Consider the following 23955-nt stretch of genomic DNA (forward strand, 5'->3'; position numbering starts at 1 on the left):
TACCTCCCAATCTCTCAGAAATACATGGATTTTCTTCTATCTTCACTACTATCATCATGGTCCAAATAATATGACCTCTTGCTAAGATGTGTGCAGAGCCTCCCAGCATTCATTTTTTACATCTCCCTCCTCCATACTCTACAAAACAACCACAGAGATCTAAGAAGGCAAATTCTACCATGTTCTTGTCTCAAACCATCGTTTTGTATTTCTTCCATATTTCTCTTCTCCACCAGGTTTATTAAGGTAAAAATTATTTCTGCCTTATTCACCATTTATCTCACCACACCTAACAGTGACCGCAAAAGGAAGATAACGCTAAATGACTATATAGATTTCATCACAGCAAGTCTATTCAGAGAATTCAATGTACTAATATATATTGGGACAGTTCACAGGTATTTCCCAAACTAATTTTACTGCAGTAGTCTTTTTAGTATTTGTATGCAGGCCACCTGCACAAGAAACAGTGTTGGCAATCCTTGTTTCAACACATTTTAGGAAATGTATTCTTTTTTTTTTTAATAATTTTTTTTTTTTTTTTAATTTGACAGAGATCACTAGCAGGCAGAGAGGCAGGCAGAGAGAGAGGGGAAAGCAGGCTCCCCGCTGAGCAGAGAGCCCGATGCAGGGCTCAATCCCAGGACCCTGGGATCATGACCTGAGCCGAAGGCAGAGGCTTTAACCCACTGAGCCACCCAGGTGCCCCTAGGAAATGTATTCTTAAAAAAAAAAAAAACAAGAACAACAAAAAACTAAGGATATGAGCTAAATCAAATTCATAAGTAATTCTTAAAAGGAAATTTCTAAGTATGACAATAATAATAGCTCTAGCAGCTCCTTTAATATATTTTTTATTTTCACATAAGCTATGTGACTATATATAAAATCACAGAAATTTCTCCAGGTATCAGTTCCCTTCTATTTTTTTTATCTGAAGAAGCTGGGGAGGATGGTCAATAAAGATCACTTCTGGCACTAAGATTCGAAAATTCTCAGTATAAGATACTTCTGATTAATATTTTTTTGAGCTCAAAAATACATACAGATCTAGGTTTGTCCTAAAGACAGAGCCTATCCAGTACATCAACAAAGATCATAGTCTAGATTTTATGGTGCGGTTGCATCATATTGGGGGCTGAACTGTGTACCCTAAAAAGACACACTTAAAGTCCCAAGCCCAGGCACCTGTGATTGTGACCTTACTATATTTAAAAAGAGGGTTTTAGCAGATCTAATCAAGTTAAAATAAGGTTACACTGAATTAGGGTATGGCTTAATCTAATGACTGGTGTCCTTTGAAGAGGAAAACTGGGACACAGAGACACATGAAGACATTGCCATCAGAAGACAAAGGCAGAGATACGCATCTATAAGACAAGCAATGCCAAGGATTGCTAGCAACCACCAAAAGCTTAGCAAGGATTTAATCTCCTACAGCCTTGAGAGAGAGAACATGCCCTGTCAATACTTTGATTTCAGAATTCTAGGCTCCAGAACTGTGAGAGAATAGACTTCTCTTGTTTTAAGCCACCCAGTATGAGGTACTTTGCTATGGTGGCCCTAGGAAACTAATATACATCATAAAATGCTCATAAATTAAAAGGGGATGGTTTCCTAAGTTGGACACAATAACCATCCATTACCTCAGATCCTTAACCTTGAGGCCCTGCATTAAGACTAATGCTATCAAGAACACGCAGCCAAATCCTAGAGAACGCACCTGTACCAAAGGTTTTAAATTTGTGCAGATTCACCAGAAAAATCACTATCTATGGCAGCTATAGTCTTATTACACATATTTCTTAAATAAAAGGACTTGAAAGTCAAAGTGACTCTTTCATCCATGGGCTTCAAAATGGATCTTATGTTCATCGGGCATGAAAACAACATTGATTTCAGGGTAGATCTCCATCAACACTATTGGGTGACCAGGTGCATTGTCAATGAGCAGTCATATTTTGAAAGGGCTCTCTTTTTCTGAGCACTAGGTCTCAAAAGTGAGCTTAATATATTCAGTAAACAATGTTATAAAGAGACTGTCATCCAGGCTTTGTTGCTCCATTGAGAGCACAGTCAGAGCAGTTTTAGCATAATTCTTTAGGGCCCTAGAATTTTCAATGATTGGCTTCAACTTAAAGTCACCAGCTATATTAGCCTGTAAGTACAATGTCATCCTGTCTTTTGAAGTTTTGAAACCAGGCACTGACTTCTCTCTAGCTATGAAAGTCCTAGATGGCGTCTTCAACTAGATGGCTATCTCATCTACTTTGAAAATCTGTTGTTTAGTATAGCCACCTCCATGAATTAACTTGGCTAGATCTCCTAGATAACTTGCTGCAGCTTCTACAGCACTTGCTGCTTTACTTTGCACTTTGGTGTTATGGAGATGGCTTCTTTCTTCAAACCTATGCACCAATTTCTACTAGCTTTAAACTTTTCTTCTGCAGCTTCCTTACCTCTCCCAGCCTTCACAGAATTGAAGAGCATGAGGGCCTTGCTCTCAATTAGGTTTTAGCTTAAGGGAATGCTGTGGCTGATTTGATCTTCTATCCAGACCACCGTAACCTTCTCTGTGTTAGCAATAGGCTATTTTGCTTTCTCATCATTGGTATGTTTATTGCTAGCACTTCTGATTTCCTTGAAGAATTTTTCCTTCACATTCACAAGTTGGCTATTTGGTGAAAGGGGCCTAGTTTTCAGCTTGGCTTGGGTTTTGACATGCCTTCCTCACTAAGCTTAATCATTTCTACCCTCTGATTTCAAGTGAGAAACATGCAATTCTGCCTTTCACTTCAACACCTGGAGGCCACTGCAGGGTCATGAGTTGGTCCAGTTTCAATACCTTTTTGTTTTAGAGAACAGGGAGGCCCAAGAAGAGGGTGAGAGACAGGGGAACAGCAGGTTGGTGAAGCAGTCAGAATACATGCAACATTTATCATTTAAGTTTGCCATCTTATATGGGCACCCCCAAACAATTACAATAGTAACATCAAAGATAAGTGAACACAAATCACTATAACAAATATAATAATGAAAAAGTTTGAAATACTGTGAGAATTACCAAAATGTGATAGAGACATGAAGTGCACAAGTGCTGTTGGAAAAATGGCTTTGATACACTTGCTTGATGTAGAGCTGCCACAAACCTTCAGTTTGTAAAAAAATGTAGTATCTGCAAGCGCAATAAAGCAACATACAATAAAATGAGGTATGCCTACAATTTCAAAAGTCTGATGAAGGAAACAGATTCTGTGGCAAAAATAAGCATATATTAGGTGTTAAGTTTCAGCTATTAGGAGGTCAGGTGTTTCAATATATGCACATATGAAAAAATTAAATTCTTTGTAGAAAAATATAGTCAGTTATAAAAAAGAGTTACAAATGGGGGGTTAGGTTATTTTATATAAAATGATCAGTTACTATACAGAATCCTTATCATCTGTTGATGATTTGGGGGTATCAGATTCATCCTCCCATTCATAATTGTACTTTGCCTTATATTAAAATCCATTTACTTTTCTAAAACTTATAACTTGACTAAAAGTAGAAAAGAGCCCTAAAAGTAGTGTTAAATGAAAAGTGAAGCCATTTGGCATTAAAATATAATAATAAAGCGATAATCTACTGAAGAATGTAAATTATTCCCATTTGCTGAATATCATTGGTTCCCTTCCAAAAGAGCCCTGGGGATATCTTGAGGGGATTAATGAAATGTCTTGGAAGTATATTAGGTAAAAAGAATAATCCATGTGGATATGGATGTTTTGAAGATTTATAGTACTGGTTAATATGAATATTGAGGTTGTAATTTTCAACAGACTCCACCAAAATTTTATACACTTTCACATCCATAAATATATGAAAAAATTAAAAACTGTGCTTTTCCATTTCTAAAAACAATATATATAGAATATAATTATACAGGATCACATAAATAGGGAACAGCAGAAAAAAAGAAAGAGAAAACTGAGATTCTTGAAAAACTCACATATATTCAAAACTTCTTACTTGTTAAATTACAAGCTTTAATTTAAAGAGCTATATATACCATGCACAGAAACTAAACACACTGTTTCAACCCCATAAGCAATAATACATCTCTACATCTCTACTGTAACTCACTTTCATATTACCTGATAGTTATCACTGACAAACACATTTAGGGGTGACAGGACAAGTTGCAGCATGGTCTCCCGAAACCCTTTTTTCATTTCAAAACACAGTCTTTCCAAGAATGCTGTAGGGCACTCAGGGCCATCAGTGGTTCCATGCTAAAATCGAACAAAATACCATAATCAAGATACAGAAAAAATAAGACCAAGGAAGTACAAGAAAATAAAAATTACCTTTATATAGTTAAGAGATTTTGCTTCTTAAAAAGGGGAAACAGTGCTCACTGACAAAATTAACTATTCTGTAACCCAGAAAGATTAGGTTCACTAAGCACCAAAGGTGACTCCTCTGCTTTTCAATCCTAGGTGCATGGTATGGAGCTAGTAGGCAGCACAAGGCTCTAGGGCCTCTTCCTCCGTATCTGGTCTCACTCCAACCCAGGTTCTCTGGCAATGTAATCTCATTCCAAGTCTGCCCACAACAATCCACTGGTCAACCTAAGACTGAACCAGGATTCTGTGCTAGGTCTGAACCCCTGAAAACAGTTCAACCAGCAGGGTGAAGCTGAATCTTGATTTTGTAGCAGGCTCACCATAATGGCCCCAAAAGGTTTAGAGTTGGATAAAGGATAAGAAAATGTAAATCCTAAAGTATCCATCAGGCTAACTATAAACCCAACAACTCAACATTGAGACAAAATGCTCTAAAGTTCCAAAGAACAGAAAGAAGGAACTGAAGTGAAAGAAGAAAAGCAGAAAATTAACAATGATCAAGTAATCACATTATGAAGAAAATAATAAACTAGCTTTATTATGGTAAAAGGATAAATTTTCAAGTTTTCAAATCTGATTTTTTTATTAGTGTGTGCATGTGTGTACACACACTTACAGTTTAAGTTGAGTGAATTTCGTAATATACTCCAGACTATTCTGATACATAAACACTTACAACAGGAAGACGTCCATGAACTTTGTACAAATTAACAAGTACAGTAATATCCCAAGGACGTAAGGTAAGCGGATGAATTGACTTGGCTGAACTTTCATTTTCCTTTTTGTCATTTTCCATCCCAACAGCAGTCCACCCAGAGCTGGATGATGTTGACAGTGACAGAACAGGACTTGAAATAACCTCTTCAAAATCCATATACATGTCATCTTCCCCAAAATAATTTTCCTATAAATATTAAGAACAAACTTCTATTAAAGAGGTATGTAACAATAACTTTTCAACTTAGAGTCTGAATTTTGTAAACCAAGCATTTCCTTCAACTATTTTATTTAGTTAAAAGTATATGGTCTGCTTCCTTGAAATGAAAAACCAACAACAAAAAAAAGATATGTATATACTTAAGGCATATACTTACTTGGCTACTTAGCAAATAAACATTCTGTAGCAAAAAACAAAAAAACCCAAAAAACAAAAATAAAAAATTACATAAGTTTATAGTAAAGTTTCATGACAACATCACTTCCAATTATAGCAAAAACTTGCAATTTAGGTCCTAGAAGAAAACTCTGAAAATATGAAATGTTCAACAGTTTTCAATCTTTCTCAGAGTTCTAAGGCAATAGTACCTAGAGACATCCTTTAAGGGTAGATCAATTCACTAAAAATTAATTTGACTAAATCCAATTAGCAAACTATTACAATCCATATATTCTGGGTGAAATATTTATCAGAAGTGTTTTTAAATCTTAAATAAGAATCTCCAATTTTGGTTACTGATGAAAAATACATATGTTATCAATAGTTACCAAAACACCCTTTCACATAATCCATCCTGGCTTCTTATGCAAAGTATTTTAACTATTAATATTCTGGTTCCTTTTGTGTCAGAATTTAAATTTATTTGTTATTTTTTCTTTTTTTAAGGTTTTTATTTAAATTCTTTTTTTCTTTTTTGTTATTTTTTTCTTTTTTTAAGGTTTTTATTTAAATTCCACTTAGTTTACACAGTGTAATATTAGTTTCATTGAGTAGGATTTAGTGATTCATCACTTACGTCAAATACTCGGTGCTCATCACAACTGTCCTCCTTAATCCCCATCCTTTATTTCACCCATCCCCATACCCACTCCCTCGGGCAACCATCAGGTTGTTCTCTACAGTGAAGAGTCTGTTTCTTGGTTTGCCTCTCTCTTTTTCTCCCCCCATGCTCATTTGTTTCTTAAATTCCACATATGAGTGAAATCAAATGGTATTTGTCTTTCTTGGACTTATTTTATTTTATTTTTTTATTTTTTTTTTTTAAGATTTTATTTATTTGACAGAGAGAGATCACAAGTAGGCAGAGAGGCAGACAGAGAGGGAGAGAGGAGGAAGCAGGCTCCCCACTGAGAAGAGAGCCCGATGCGGGGCTCGATCCCAGGACCCTGGGATCATGACCTGAGCCGAAGACAGAGGCTTTAACCACTGAGCCACCCAGGCGCCCCCTTGGACTCATTTTAAATGAAATTCTTTTTTCTTCCCATTATTCTGAATTTAAATTTTATCTATTTGATCTGTTAGTAGTAATCAAAAGCTGTTAAAATATTCCTAACACAGTTAACCATATTTGTTCAATATTAGAAATCAAGTCAGTATTTTGATAAATTCTGCATTTTATTTATTGACACATTTATTTTCTAGCTAGAATTCTAGTCAGTCAATCTGGCCAATTAAATATCTTTTCATAGGAAATGATGTTGAAGGGCTTGCAGTCATTTGATTAATTAGTGGTGGGGCTGGTAATAAAATCCCACATATATGGACTCACAAAACTGATGCATTCTCTATTGTTATCTGGCTCTAGTAACACAGGTCCTACTTAGAACCCACTTGACATCTTGATAATTGCCTTTATTATATAACTCTGAAGCATGGACAAATTCAAGCACAAATATAAATGTAAATAAACATTAGTTTTTATCCTAAATTCAAACATTACATTTCTAAAGCTAAAAATAGATTTCTAATGGATTTCAATCAACACTAAAGATCTAGAAGTACTCAAAGCAGCAGTCCTCAGATCACTTGAGAAGCCTTTTCAAAATACACATGCCATTCTGGTCCTGAAGACAGGTCCAATAGTTTGCAATGGGCATGGATGTCAGAGAAAGGAGAAAAGTAAAATATTTCCTTCAGTGATGTTTATCTACAAATAGCCTCCAGACCCAACCACCTCTACACCCTTCTTCCATACAACTGATAAATGGAATCAGTGTACAATGTTCATGTTTATTAGCTTTTGACATACTAAGAATTACCAACAAATCAATAAAAATGAGTTATATTCATTTAAGTCAATTGTTAATAATCCTACTCTAATTTTTAAAAGATTTTTAAGTGATTTCTTATTTTTAAAAGATTTCTTAGAAGTCTCTTAAGTCTCTTGCAATTTTTAAACTCAAAAACAGAAAAGATTCCTGTGGATTATTAAAGTCAAAAGAAAAATGTTCTCTTGGGCCTAATGTTCAATTTCACCACCAAAACAATCTACATTTAATTATCTGAAACAGAAAAAACTCACAGCAAATTCTTTAGGGAATATTGAATCCCCAAAATAGTAGAGAACATTTGCTAATTTTTATTAAATGTGTCAATGACTGTTTTTAAAGAGTTACAAAACTCTAGGAGTCCTTTATGAGTTATCATATTAGTACATATTGAAAATTATAAACAAAATGTACATTTAAATTATAAATCCCTTAAAACATGAGCCTCATGTTAAATGTTTGACATTGACTGTGTGGTTTAAGTTTTGTGTGTTTTAGTTTAATTTTGTTTTTTTAGTATGTGAACTCCATCTGCAAAGGTTAACTTCTTGAGGATTCACTAAAAAAATTACCAAAAGGTTGACCAAAGTATAAAGTAAGTAATAATATATTATGGCAAACTATTATGGTATATTAAGATTAATAAATTATTACAAGTATAAATAAAAGTTCCATTTCCATTTTATGGTAGGTAGTATGCAAAACTGAACTATCTCTAAAACAAATTCCAAACAATCCCAGAAAAAAGGCAATAACTTATATAACTGAAAAGATGTGTTCTTTTGTCGTTTGTAGCATGAATGAATTTAAACATGATAAAGCAAGCTGTATTTCCAATCAACTTAAAAGCTCTATGAAATTTTATTTTCCTAGAGGTATTTTATCATGAGTGTCAAGTAACTACTTCAAATAACAGGACACTACCGTTTTTTCCCCTAGCCTATTTATGCAATAATACCCATTTCTCAAAGAAGAGGAAAAAGAATTACCACTATAGTTAAAAGAAGGGAGCTAATAAATTCAGAGAAGCCGGAGAGGGGGAGAAAAAACAACCTACAGGTAGTCTGTTTTCAATATTAATTTTTTTCTAGTAAGAAAAACATATATGCCACATATACCAACCCTTCATCCAAAGTTAGTACTGACTACCACTGACATGCTATCACTATTTAGATTCAGATTTTCCTTCTTCCATTAAGAAAAAACGTAGTAAGACTAAGAGAAGTCAATTCAGAAGATGTAAACAGTTCCATAAAATATTCTCACAAATTTTAATGCATGTTTGTATATATTCTTCTCAAATTTCCTGGTAATAATAATGGTAACCCTAGTTTCTTTCATGGATTCTGGAAATCAATTTTTCATAAACAGTCAAACAAATATGATTTTTTTCTAGTCTATTCAGAATTTCTTGATGTTTAATTATAGTAATTAAGGAAAATACAATCTCAGTTACATGAATTTTCACATTCTCTGTTTTCTTTTATATATACATACATTCTAACACTAAGTAGAACGTAAGTTATGTATTAAAATAGAATACATCTCATTTAGCATGACACTAAACTTTCTGGTAGGCAGAAAGAAAAAAAGAAGATAAAAAAAAGAAAAGAGCTACTTATATTCCTAATAAAAGCAAGCATGGAGCTCATTGGCCTAGAAAAAATTTTATTTGTCATGTTTTAAATACATATTTATTTATTTATTTATTTATTTTTTATTTTCAGCATAACAGTATTCATTATTTTTGCACCACACCCAGTGCTCCATGCAATCCGTGCCCTCTATAATACCCACCACCTGGTTCCCCCAAACTCCCACCGGCCCCTGCCACTTCAAACCGCTCAAAGATTGTTTTTCAGAGTCCATAGTCTCTCATGATTCACCTCCCCTTCCAATTTCCCCCAACTCCCTTCTCTCTAACTCCCCATGTCCTCCATGATATTTGTTATGCTCCGCAAGTTAAGTGAAACCATATGATAACTGACTCTCTCTGCTTGACTTATTTCACTCAGCATGATCTCTTCCAGTCTTGTCCATGTTGCTACAAAAGTTGGGAAATACGTATTTTTAAAAATATTTCAAACCTTTAAAATTTTTAATTTGTTTTAATAGCTACTTCATACAAGTTCTATGTTAATTTGATGGATGCAAATACTAATATAAACTTTAGTACGACAAAAAACAAACAAACAAAAAAAAAACTTTAGTACAACAAACCTCTGACACTACTACACTACTAAATAGTTGTTATAAAATCTTAATGCATGGAAGAGACTGCATTAAAACCAACTAACAAGAGAGGTTACATTTATGAAGAATTTGTAAAGAAATCTTAAAAAGGCATTTACTCCTTTCTCTTTATACTTTGTTATCATCCTTTTAATTTTGACAAGTATGTATTATGGAATTTTTAAAAGAAAAAACTGAGGCTCAGTATACATAGAGTGATGCAAAAAAAACAGTGATAATACCTCTTAAGTAGTATTCAAAACTGGTATTATATCAATATATCCATCCTCATTTGCTAACTAAATCATTACTTACATTTAAATTAAAATACAGTTCAGTCTCTTCAGGGAAATTATAACTTGAAAATTACACTTTAAATCCTTAATATTCACAAGCAATCCCAAGAAAATAAAATATTGGGAGAAGGGGCGCCTGGGTGGCTCAGTGGGTTAAGCCGCTGCCTTCAGCTCAGGTCATGATCTCAGGGTCCTAGGATCGAGTCCCGCATCGGGCTCTCTGCTCAGCAGGGAGCCTGCTGCTCTCTCTCTCTCTCTGCCTGCCTCTCTGCCTGCTTGTGATTTCTCTCTGTCAAATAAATAAATAAAATCTTAAAAAAATATATATTGGGAGAAATATTTGAAGGATACTTTGGGTCAAACAATGGTCACAAGAAAAAAAATGCATAGGTGTGTATGTATGTTTGTGTATTTCTCCCCTTTGAATATCTGAAGAATCACTCCTTCAGGAATCTCTCCTAAAACCAAAACAAAACTTTAGATTTCCACAAATATTAAGTACATTGTCCCTTGCAAGTTTTATCTTAAATTATATCATCTGATGCTTTACAGTAGTTTATATAAAATAGTAACTCAAATATAAAAATTTAAATATAAAAACCTGTTCAGCTAGCACTTCCAGAGAACCTTTGTTAACAAACCTTGACTCTCTTTCCCCAATTAACCCTGATCATCCTAAACCGTTTCTGGAATTAATTACACCTGTCAGTGTACATTACAGGATTGCCTGTTACCTAAGCATTCCATAACCAAACCTCCACAGTTGTGAAATCACAAAAAGAAGCAAACAAGTAAACACTGAAAAATCAGACTCATGCAAAAACCTATCCCACAAATAACTCTACTGCTCATGACTGTTAATGTTTGGACAATTAGTCTCACTTTGTTCATCAGATGCAGTAAAGCATCCAACAGTATGATGAAAATCTAAAGCAAAGTGATTTAGCAAAATCCTGGAAAAATGCAAAATTTCATGAAGTTGCTAAAAGTGATATTAGATAACTGCTCAAATCACAGGGAAAGCTATCAGTGATAAGTGAAGATAGTGCTGCAAACAAATCTTTGTTTATTACTTTTCATGAAATAAAGTTTTCTGTTTTTACTGAATTTACTTAAAAAGTCAGCTCTTCTTGGTTTTATTTTATTACTCTCAGATGACAAAGTTCTCTTGTACTTCTTTTGCTGTGTTACATTACAATGTGTTAAAATCTGTCCTTATATATGTCTATCCTACTATATCCTCTAACTTACTTCCTTGAGAACAGATGCTGTATCATCTCTATCTCCAGCAACTAGCACAATTCCTAGAATATATTAAATGCTAAAAATACAAAATAAAAACTCAACTGAGAAGTACACTATTTTTAATAAATAAGTTTATAATAAACTCTAGCACCGGAAGTCTAGTCAAGATTATCTTCAACAACTTTAAACCACCAAAACTGGCTACTTCAGACGGTCTCAATTTTAATTAGATAGTATCCATTTTGCCTATGTTTGAGAATGTGTAAGATCTTTTAAAAATCATACCTTTATACATAAGAAGGCATTTAATAGTGGTCCATAAAGAGTTATTTGAGAATCTGGGGAAAGTTCCATTTCTACATGAAGTTTATCAGGTGGAAGTTCTGAGGGATCAATAGGTGGGCGTGAAGACGTAGAAGGAGAAGAAACAACTCTGTCTGATGTTTTCTGGGATGGCCTTAATACAGATAGCATTGTTTCTTCCATTTCTGATACTGAAAAAAATTAAGGAAAAAAAATTGTGGTGGGGAATTTCTCAAAAGTCCTTTAAGGAATCATTCTCTAAGAAATTCTGTTTTGTAATTTTTCAGGAAATCAACTACAATAGAGTATCTATAGTATATAATGAAAATGACCTGCCAGACTAAAGTTAAGAATGTGAAATAAAACAGATTTCATTGAAATATGTGTAGAAATACACAAATCAGATGGTATAGAAACAAAGAAAATTTCCTATTAACATTCTCAAATCCCTGTAATATAAATTCAGGTCACAGTCAGGGCTTTATCTATACTTGGGCATTAAAGTACAAAGTTGTTTTCACATAAATCGCTATTCAAATGAAGTGTGACATAATCAAGCTCATAAGAAAAATTATGAAAACTATTTGTACATTTAACTCACTAGAAAAATACAAAGAAAATATCACTTGACTTTAATTTCATTTTGGACCCTGGTAATAAGGTACAAAAGCCTCAGGGAAACTGGTATGATATGATAGTTGTGAAAATGCATTAAAAAAACTAACATTTCATGAAGCCAAATGCTTTAAATATATTTATATTCACATACACTTTATTTGATATTCTAGCTCTTCTGTTTCTAGCTTGGCAGAACTTGAAAAAATTATTTACTTTCTCTGAACACATTTGTTCAAACCTACAATAACAACATTTATCTCACAGAGTTGTAAGGATTAAATGACATAATGTAAACCAGTAAACAGCCTGGTCAAGTATTTGATACACAGTAAATACTCAATGAAAGTTAGTTTTAATTATGCCAAAAATTCTTAAAAGATTTTTAAATGTTTAAAATTACAACAAATGAATAGATAAATTTCCAAATAAAAAAAAATTTTATACTTTTAATGGCTATCAATCATAAACCAGATGTTTCAAAGTACAAATCATATAAAAAACACTTACATGATTGTTTTAGTTGCTCATCTGCCTTTTGTGGATAAATTGGATGCCATGTATAATCAATTGTAAGCATGACACTTGGGACAGTCCAGCATTCAACCCAACCAGCTCTTTGAAGAACAAAAAATAAAATTCTGGTCAGTTATTTAATTCATTTAACTGTGTACAAAGACCACTTACAAATAATCAACTTTATCTTTATTTTTTTAAAAAATCAGAAGAATCCACATATAAACACAAATACTTAAATCCACATATAAACACAAATACTTAAATCATTAATTTTATATACTCACTTTTCTTGTGTAATATTCCGCCATTTTGGTTTAACTGTTTTCTGACCACTTTGACACTCAGCAGGAATACCAGTATCATGAATCATTTTATTTGGGTGGCAATTCTTTACCAACATAAATAATGAATATTTACTGGGGTGGCAATCTGGTAGAAATAAATGAAGATCAACATCTTCTCCCTAAAAAATAATTTATAATAATCCAAAGTAATAAAACAGGTACATGAATATGTTAGGTTCCTATTTACAGCCAAACCTATTAATAATAATCTTGAGAATAAATTCAAAAGAAAATAAATTTCAAAAGGCATATTTTATAATCAAGTCAGTTAAGTAACTCGGATAAGATTTAACATTGACTAAAACTAAATTCTGCTATTCTTTTTTTTTCTTTAACTAAATTCTGATTAGAAAGTTAAAAAAAAAGTAAGGGAATAAATAGCATAGTTTTCACAAAATAGTAAAAAGATTATCTCTATGGGTATCCATGGGTATCTCACATGTAACTCAGTAAAAAAAAACAAAAAATTAAAAATCATCTCACTGAGGAATGCCTGGTGGCTCAGTTGGTTAAGCATTTGCCTTCAGCTCAAGTCATGACCTCAAAGTTCTGAGATTGAGCCCTATGTTGGGCTCCATGCTCAGCACAGAGTCTTCTTGAGTTTCTCTCCCCCCTCCACTCATGCTCTATCTCTCTCAAATAAATAAAAATCTTTAAAAAATATATAAATAAAACCAAAATCATCTCACTGACAATAAGCTCCGGTGGAATATGTTCTGCATTTTATTAATTTTTTTTTTTTAAAGATTTAGCTTAGAGAGAGAGACAGGGGAAGAGTGCAGTGGGAGGAGCAGAGGGAGAGAGACTCAAGGAGACTCTGTGCTGAGCATGGAGCCCAATGCAGGGCTGGATCTCACGAACCTGAGATTACAACCTGAGCCTAAACTGCCTATACCACCCAGGCGCCCCTACTTAATTTTTAAAATAGGATTGTCTTGGATTATCAACTGGCTTTGAAGAATTCTGAATTAATATGTTCTCATTTGGCTTCACTTTTCTCCTTATAGGTCGGTGCCCTAATCTTGTTCATCATGATGCCTGAATTTTTTTTTTTTTTTTTAGATTTGATTATTACAGAATTTTATTTCTGTTTTTATTTACATTTTTTAAAAAATTTGTATTTAAATTCCAGTTAGTTAACATTCGGTATAATATTAGTTTCAGGAGACTTTAGTGATTTATCACTTCATGTAACACCTGGTACTCAACACATGTGCCCTTTTTTTTTATTAACATATAATGTATCTTTTGCCCCAGGGGTATAGGTCTGTGAATCATCAGACTTACACACTTCACAGCACTTACCAGAGCAGATACCCTCCCCAATGTCCATAACCCAACCACCCTCTCCATACCCCCACCTCCCCGGAACCCTCAGTTTGTTTTGTGAGATTAAGAGTCTCTTATGGTTTGCCTCCCTCCCGATCCCATTTTGTTCCATTTTTTTCCTTCCCTACTCCCCAATCCCCCCACCTCACTCTGCCTCTCAAATTCCTCATATCAGGGAGATTATATGATAAATGCCTTCTTCTGATTGACTTATTTTGCTCAGCAAGTGTCCTTAACCTTAATACCTACCACCCACTTAGCCAATCCCTATTCACCTCCTTTCTAGCAACTCTCAGTTCTCAATAGTTAAGTTTATTTTATGGTTTGCATCTCACATTTTCCCCCCAATGTTCATCTGTTTTCTTAAATTCCACATATGAGTGAAATCATATGGTATTTGTCTTTCTCTGACTTATTTCACTTAGCATAATACACTCTAGCTCTATCCACTTCATGGCAAATGACAATATCATTCTTTTTTATGGCTGAGTAATATTCCACCAGGTATATATACCACACCTCTTTACCCACTTATCAGTCAATGGACATTTGGACCCTTTATAATTTGGTTATTGTTGATAATGTTATAAACACTGGGGTGCCATGATTCCTGATTTCTTAACATGTAGCACAGCAGAATGGTTAAGAGAATGAAGCCCTGACCTATAATAACACTTGGGTTCAAATTCCAATTCAGCTACTCACCAGTCACATGATAAGTTACATAAACTCAGCTTCTCAGTTTCCTATTTCATAAATGCAGATAACAACTATCTTAAGTAAACTGTTCTGAGAATGAAATGAGCTAATACACATAAAGCACTGGAAATTGTGTATGTCACACAGAACATGTTTAATAGGTATTAGCAGCTCTTATTGTTGCCAATTTTTACCATCATAACCTCCATCAATACTAATAACTACTTCTGATTGTTCATACCCTAAAATTAGGTATTCCACATAATTCTGAACTCATTAGAGCTGCCTTTCAGAAAAAGGAAGAGAGGTATCTGTGGCTATCCCTTGAATTCATGTTTATAATTAGTAACAAAATAAAGGAAATTGTAAAATCTAGTTCATACACTGTAAACATTAGAGCTAGAAGGGGTTTTCAAAAGAACATGTAAGTTAGCCACAAAGGTTAGAAATGAACTGGTTAGGAAAATATTCAGCTCAGGGAATTTTCTTTTTATTGCTCAACTCCTCTAAGGGGGAGTTGAGGAACTACAAAAAACAAACAGCAGCATTTCTGTGACACTGAACCTCATGAACAATGGTGGAGAACTAAAATACTACAGGATAACAATGGGATAGTGGGGAAAAGTAAAGATAAGCTTTGAGAAATGAAACTTACTACTAATAAAGAATTCAAACAATTATACATACTCTTAATGAGAACTTGGTGTTACACGTAGCTGGAACAAAGTCCGTAAAAGGCAAAGAGAAATCAATGTTTAATGTTTCCCCACAGGCTGCCAGATACACTACAAGAAGAGGAAAAAAAGAGAAAATTTATTTTTAACTTCAATAAAACTTTAAATAAAAATTGCTTAAATACGTACCTAAGAAAATGAAACATAAAATTCTTAGTCCAATAAAAACTCTGAAGTAATTCTCCAAGAGTATTATAAGACAATGGAAAAAAGATCAATTCTAGTATCTATTAAAACATAAAATCAACATCAATTTCCACTGTTGTAATTTCTCTTAATGAACAGAATACTTAATCTAATTTTTAAGTTCTTACCATTTTCCTGTTGTTTAGTGGAACAGTCAATCCAATTGTGTTGATTAGCAGCCCAAATCATTTCAAATTGATGAAACATGATTTTAAAATTCCACGTATATGGCACAAATGAAAAAATGTCCGGAGCACTATCACTAGACCAGTCTTGGATTAAATCTAAAATCATGAGAGTGGAAGACAGAAAACAAAAGTTAACTGAAATTAAGAAAACAAAATATAAATATTCTAACACCAGTCAAAAATGATTTTTCTTTCACAACTTAAAAGAACTTTTATACTGAAATACTAAAAGAAGATTAAGATACAGGTGATTTAATAGCAAACCAATGTTTACATACTAATCACAGTTTCAAATAAGAGAAATTTTATGTGTTTTATATACCCATTTATTTTTAATTTTTATACCTATTATTTATTAGAGAAACTTTAGAAGATAAAAAAAAAAAAATCACTTGATAATCCACTACCCAAATATCCAGCATTGTGGATATCTTTCCTTCTAGTTTTTCTTTCTATGTAGTTTTTTTATACTATTCTAGATGTACATATTTCATATATTGCTTTTTCTCACTGAACTCAAAATTTCTCCATGTTATTTCACAAACATTAACAAAAACTTTAGTAAGAGTTCAATAAAGAGATTTGCCAGGATTTACTTAACCATTTAGTAATCTTGGATATTTAGACTCTTTCCAAATTTTTGTGTTATATATAATTTTATATATATTTTCATGGAAGATTTTTATATACTCAGGATTACTTTGTCAGTATAAATTTCAGAAGTAGAATGGCTAGGTCAAAGTCTATAAAGTTTTTCAAAGCTACTATAAATTACAGAATTGCTTTCTAAGAATAGTGAAACCATGCTTGACTTACCTATTTCATTGTACCTTCTCCTGTATTATACTTCCTTCTACCTTTCCCTCCCCGTCCCTTGTCCCTCCCTCTTTCTCTCTCTGGGAGAGTGAAAGGATGTAGCTTGGGAATTAACTGATCACTAAGAACTGTTAACTCATTTTAGCTGAACTTCCTAACTACAAGCAGGGTTCAGCATTTTTTCATGTTGTTTTACTGACTAAATAAATACCTACAGAGTGTGTTCTGTGTGCCAGACTCTGTTCTAGACTCTGAGAATATAATGGTGAACACAAATGTGGCCCTGTTAGTATTTACAATCAATAATCTCTGATTTCTGATTTGTTTTACTGCCAGTTTGTACGGTTTTAAGTCTTGCAGTTTAAAATTATTCACTTACTTGGTCTGCCTATCCTCTGGTACCTTTTTTTTTTTTTTAATCCCAATAGGCAAAAACTCTTTATATAAAAATATTAGCACTAATCTAAAACAGTGGTTTTACTTTTTCTTCAGGCATTCATGTCACTTATATGCCTATACTCCCAGCAATCATATCTTTCAGTACATGGTCTCCTCCTTAAGGTGTCAAGCTCATCTCTATATACCCATACTATTTAACAGTGCTATGCATATAAAATTAGAACTTTGTATATATGAGACAGAAAAATGACTAGAAACAGTATTTAGCACAGTTTGACAGCAGACAGTACTGGGTTTAAATTCTGTCTTTACCATTTTACTAGCAATGTAATCTTAAGTGAATAACACAAATGCTATTGGTTTTCTCTTTTACGAAATGAGGACAACTTCACAGATTTATGGTAAGAACTGAAATTACGTGTGTCAAGTTTTAGCACAGTAACTGCCACAGGATAAGCATTCTATGTACGGAAGCATTTATTATTAAAGATATTCTAAAGAAAATAATAGGCAAAAATAATTAAATATTTGAAGTAGTTTCTTTGGATTTTAAATAAGGTCTTTAAACTGAAAGATATTACATTCAATAATGAAATCAGAAGTCAAATTTATCTTACATAATATATGAACTCATTTAAAATTTAGCTGCAATGTACAAAAGCTTGTGCACATTAAAAATCCCTTAATAAAATGGCAAAATAATACATTAAATATCAAATATCAGTAATTTAAATATAAATAAGCTGCATAATTTTATATCAATCAATTGAATATGGTAATTAACCTGTTCTGTGAATAAAGGAAAACTCCACTTGAAAATTTCAAGTGTTTATTTCACTGAACAAGCAATCATGTGGTTCATCATACTGTACAGGATCTATGCTTACTATAAACTTTTAATTTCCCATGCCACCCTACCTAACAACTTTCTAACTTACTAACTTAATTCTTTAGCACAATGGCTAGCAATGGAGAGATAACCAAAAGTTCTCTCTGGAATTAATTCTCTGGAATTAACCAACTCTACAGTATAAACTTATCATTAGTCAAATTGATTTTCTCACTTTTCTTCTTCACCAACATTTTTAGTTCTGCACTTTTACTCAAACTATCTAAAATAAGTATGCTCTTTAGTATTCTCTCTGCTAAAGGAAAACTCGTAAATATCTTAAATATCTCCTCCACTTATTAGCCTCACTGAGTCTGACCTAGTCACTGAATGTTTCCCTGCTTCAATTCCTCTCGTTAAGTCAAGGATAAGAGAAATAGCTATCTCTTTTCAGAGTCATGAAGGTAATATAAATGAACATGATTTAGAATGTTCTATGGAGACAAACTATGCAAATTATCAGTTAATATTACTGAGTTCATTATACAAAGATCATTTCAGATGTTACGGTCTTCCCCTTACCTTCTCTGATTACTAAGGTCATAGCCATTTCTTCTGCATTCATGTCTTACATGCGTTTGTTATTTTCAGTTCATGCTAGCAAAATATATACACTGTTTTGTATTGCTTAATTTTCTGAGTATAGTGCACATGCCAATAAACTTGGGACTGATAAATAATACAAAACAAGAAATGCCAATAAACTGACATGCCCATAAATTCTCTGTGGGCTGAGATCATGGTTGAAATTTGTTTTGAATCATTATTACTAAGAGACTTTAAACTTACATTGGTTCCATTTATCTACTTACATTTCCAGTTAAAAGACTGAGATATAGGGGTGCCTGCGTGGCTCAGTGGGTTAAGCCTCTGCCTTCAGCTCAGGTCATGATCCCAAGGTCCTGGGATGGAGCCCAGCATTGGGCTCTCTGCTCAGCAGGGAGCCATTCCCCCCGCCCCTTGCTCTCTGCCTGCCTCTCTGCCTACTTGTGATCTCTGTCAAATAAATAAGTAATATCTTAAAAAAAAAAAAATTTGAGATATAATTGCTAGTAAACACAAATTCAAATAATCCACGAATCATCTTAGGAAACCAATGTAATTTTATAAGGTTATTAGCTTATTTCTATTTTAACAAGTCTTACCTGTTTTTTCTTCCATATTTTATTTGAATTTTCAAAATATTCTGCAGTATAGTTTCATTACCACTTTATACAATATCATCACTGATAAATATTTTAAAATATAGTAAAATATTTTTACTAGCCTCAACAACTATATTTAGCATGTATTTCTCTTTAAACCAAAAATTGGTTTATGTATGTATGGAACATACATACATCTCATTAGCAGATGGTCTTATCAAATAATTTCAAAAAGGAAGCAGATATTTCATGACTGCCTTACCCATTTAGACAACAAATTTTTTAAAGTTATTAAGTTGTGATGAGCACTGGGTGTTGTATGGATGTGCTGAATCACTATATTTTGTGCCTGAAACTGATATTACACTGTATGTTAACTAAATGGAATTTAAATAAAAACTTTTTAAAAAAGTTATTAAGTTGGTAATCTAAATATTTACCTGGATAAAATTCATGTACACCTCACTTTATAATTATGTTGGTAGGCAAATACCTCATAAAATATCAGTCAGTTGTACTGGAACTTTGTCATACTGTTAACCATTGTCTTCTCCTCCTCCTTATCAGAGTAAATCTAAATCAATTTCGATATTAGAGAAGAGACTTCACTTCTGCCTCTGTCTTACATCTTTTATTCCTGAGATTCTTTTTTATATTTATCATGAAGTTCTCTTTGCCCCACACTAAAATCTGTTAAGAACAACTTTATCGGGACACCTGGGTAGCTCAGTTGGTTAAGCGTCTATCTGCCTTTGGCTCAGGTCATGAGCCTGGGGTCCTAGAATTGAGCTCTGCATTGGGCTCTTTGCTCAGTGGGGAGTCTGCTTCTCCCTCTGCCTACTGCTCCCCCGCTTGTGCTCTATCTCTCTCTCTCTGTCAAAAAAATAAATTAAAGAAATAACAACTTTATGTAATAATTGGCATAAGAATGGCTACTGAGGAATATTAGGCATGCCCTCACACCAAATTAGGTCATTTGCTTTCTGCAGAATTCTGTCAGTGGGGAAACAGAAAACTGAGAACAGAGAAAAACAATTCAAACACTATGACCAAGTATGTTCACCACCAGGCTAAACATGTTACTCTCTAATAGTCATCCTTTTTAAAGAATAAGTAGGATTTTAAAGGATTCTAAAAAGCAATAGAAAAAATATGAATAAAAGTTACAGCTGTAAAATCTGGGATATGAGAACTTAAGTTTTGTATCTTTCAATTTTCTTTAAATTTCTCCAAATAAATTTTAGGGGAAAAAAAAAAGTGAACTGCAATATGTATAGGCTTAAAAGTTAGAAATAAAGAAAATAATTCAGGAAAAAAAATACTAAGATTTTATTTATTTATTGGAGAGAGAGAGTGGCGAGCAAGCAAGGTAGCAAGCACGGGGCAGGGAGGGGAGAGGGGAAGAGGGTCAGAAGAAGAAGTAGACTCCCCACTGAGCAGGGAACCCAATGTGGGGCTGAGATCATGACCTGAGCCAAAGGCAGATGCTTAACTGACTGAGTCACCCAGGTACCAAAAATAATTTAAGGAAAACATGGTTATAACAGAAAATGTGTACTTATCTATTTGAAAGTGACTAGTACAATGCTCAGTCTAAATTAAAGTGTTACTACAAAGTTAAAAATTTTAAATCTTGAGGAAGTATCTACTCCAACTATTCTTAGAACTGCTAAAGTCTAAGAATGTGAAATGTCTGGAATAAAAACAATGTGAAGGATTAAATGCTTGAAAATAGGAACCTATTTTAAAAGGTTAGCAAAGTTATAAAATACAAAACCTTAAGTGAGAGAGAAATGGCTACTGTTGAAGAAACTAAATATAACAGATTCTTGAGCCAGATGACTTGGGTTGGAACACTAGCTCGACAAACTTACTAGTTGTGTGACCCTGGACAAACTGCTTGACCACTCTGTAACTTACTTTCCTCATCTGTAAAACAAGGATAACAATAATATCGATCTCAGGAATTATTATAAGGATTCAACAATTCAATATGTGCAAATTGCTTAGAACAGAGACAGACACATAATACACACTGTTAATTTTAGCTATTTTTTAAAAATAAATTGAGCAGTATTTATTCAATGTTCGGCTTCACTGACAAAAGTTTAACTTGCCAGGGATTTTGTTACAAATTCTACTACTGGGACCCTGACTCAAGCCTTAAGAATTATATAACTTCAAGAATTTAGAAGCTTTCTATCTAGTTCCCACAATAAAGTTCCCAATCAAACTAGAAAACAAGTATAAAACACTTATGATTGATCATATTGTGATAATGGTATTATGCAATGCCCAAACTCTAACAATAGCAAAATTACAGTAGAAATTATTATCTCTATTTCACAGATAAGGAAACAGAAGGTAAAATAATTAGATAATTTGGCCAACATCATATTGCTAGTAAGTAACATAAGGGCAGGACTATCTATGTATACCTACCACCATAGCCCCAAATATCTAATAGTACTCAGCACAGATCTGATGTTTGTAAATGACCAGTGGGTACAGGGAAGGATGGAGGGATGGATGGATAAATGTAGCAATCAGTAAACCAAATATTAGGTGCTCTAGGGTAGCCATTGGCCCTGGCAAATTAGCCCAACTCTGTTAAACTAAACTTTCTAAGGGAAGGTTCTATAAAGGCAACTTATTTTTATGTAGTCATATATATGTTAGTCAGAGACCAAGACTACATGCTCCTAACCCCATGAAATATGAGTAGCTATTGTAATATGCTTCAAGAAATAAAGGAATTTTTTTCAACTAATGATAACATCAACTCAATATCCATGCCAATGGAAAGAAGTAGGAGTTCCAAATATAAAAATAACATACCCTCGTGCACTGTTGGTGGGAATGTAAACTGGTACAGCCACTATGGAAAACTGTATGGAGGTTCCTCAAAAACTTAAAACAGAAATACCATATAACCCAATAATTCCACTACTGGGTATTTACTCAAAGAAAATGAAAACACTAATTTGAAAAACTGTATGCACCCATTTATTGCAGCCTTATTTATAACAGACAAGATATGGAAGCAAACTAAATGTCAACAATAGATGAATAAAGAAGATGTGGTGTGTGTTGATGTATAGACACACAAACACACACATATACACAAGAATATTAAATTGCCATAAAAAGGAATAAAATTTTGCCATGTGCAACAACATTTCACTTACATGTGAAATCTAACAAACAAAACAAACAAAAAGCAGAAAAAGACCCATAAATAGAGAAAACAAACTGTTGGTGCTCAGAGGGGAAGAAGGTAAAGAGATGAGAAAAATAGGTAAAGGGGAGTGGGAGGTAGAGGCTTCCAGTTACAAACTGAGGAAGTCTCTGGAACGAAAGGCATGGCATAAGGAACATAGTCAGTGGTGTTGTAGTAGTACTGTATGGTGACAGATGGTAGCTATACTTGTGGTGAGCACAGAGTTGTTGAATCACTATGTTGTATAACCAAAACTAATGTAACATGTCAACTATACTTCAATAAAATAAAAAAATAACATACTTGGCTATTTGAATATACTGTTTGTAGATTACATAATTGAAACAAAATAATGAAACTATGCTGATGCCTAATTCAGGCAAAGAAAGAAACTGATTCATCCTCCCCAAATTATCCCCTACTACAATGACACAAAGCACCAGCCTACGATGAATTCTTTCATTTTTTTGTAAGCCCAATTTTGGGTTGGTATTTCCCTTGTTTGCGGTAAAAGAGAAACAAAATACCTGTATTTAAATTTTCCCTTTTATATTCTTAGCCCAAAAAGAAGTGTAAAAAAAACGTATGAACACTAACAGAAAATCCCCATGTTGAACCTAAAGGCAAAACATACTGAATGTAAACAAGTTCACTGTGATAAATCTCATTATATTTACATTTATTAGAAAATTACCAGTAAAGAAGTTCTTCTGTGCAAAGATAAAGTGGTAGGTGGCTTTATAAACCTCTAATTCACACTGCCAAGTCTGTGGCATGTTCCATATTCGGGGATAACTGGCATTGATGTGGAACTGCAAATGAAACATTAAGTAAAAATGTTAGAGCTTAAAATGTGACACTGTGTGAAGAACATCAGAAATAAATTCACACATACACTAATAAGAGTAATTAAAACTTATTTTCCCACTGAGCTGAACAGAGATCCCTTTAAGATTCTAATATTACTGAGGCTAAAGGTCAGTATCTATGGTTATATCCAGCTCCTTGAAAGAGTAAGCCATGAAAACTTTAAGAACAACAAAGCAGACTACAGTTTTGATACTGTACTTTAGCTAAACTAACACAGTAGCAACCAACGTCCTTAATTCCTCTTTAAACCTAATCTGTTATGTGAGAGGTTTGGCCACTAGTGCCTTCCAGGTTCCCATCTGGCAGTTTGATAGGGAGCTTTATCATGTATTTAAGGTGTTTTATCATGTATTCCATCTGCCAAAGTTCAGAGATTCTGCTAAAGGCAAGAGCTGCCTAAACAGGAATAGCATTATTGCCAAGCACCATTTATAAGCAATAGCTCAGGAATTCGTTAAAATGCTGAATATGCCAGTTTAATATACATTTATAGTATTTAATATATTCTTTTATTTTAATTTTAATTTTTTTTTAAAGATTTTATTTAATTATT

The 23955-nt window shown here is 33.4% G+C and overlaps 1 protein-coding gene across 7 annotated transcripts in view; it reads right to left on the bottom strand.

The window, feature by feature from the left end:
* BLTP1 (bridge-like lipid transfer protein family member 1) overlaps positions 1-23955 on the bottom strand; it is a 223529-nt gene that overhangs the window by 149111 nt on the left and 50463 nt on the right. For all 7 annotated transcript variants that reach the window (XM_059169027.1, XM_059169028.1, XM_059169029.1 and 4 more), the window contains exons 16-23: positions 23227-23344; positions 16004-16159; positions 15643-15740; positions 12868-13046; positions 12575-12681; positions 11432-11640; positions 5065-5292; positions 4137-4274 (exon numbers count right to left, since the gene is read on the bottom strand). In XM_059169027.1, the coding sequence (XP_059025010.1) occupies positions 4137-4274; positions 5065-5292; positions 11432-11640; positions 12575-12681; positions 12868-13046; positions 15643-15740; positions 16004-16159; positions 23227-23344 (1233 nt within the window). The remainder of the gene's footprint in view (positions 1-4136; positions 4275-5064; positions 5293-11431; positions 11641-12574; positions 12682-12867; positions 13047-15642; positions 15741-16003; positions 16160-23226; positions 23345-23955) is intronic.

This window comes from Mustela lutreola, chromosome 1 (genome assembly GCF_030435805.1).
Source record: "Mustela lutreola isolate mMusLut2 chromosome 1, mMusLut2.pri, whole genome shotgun sequence".
NCBI lineage: Eukaryota > Metazoa > Chordata > Mammalia > Carnivora > Mustelidae > Mustela > Mustela lutreola.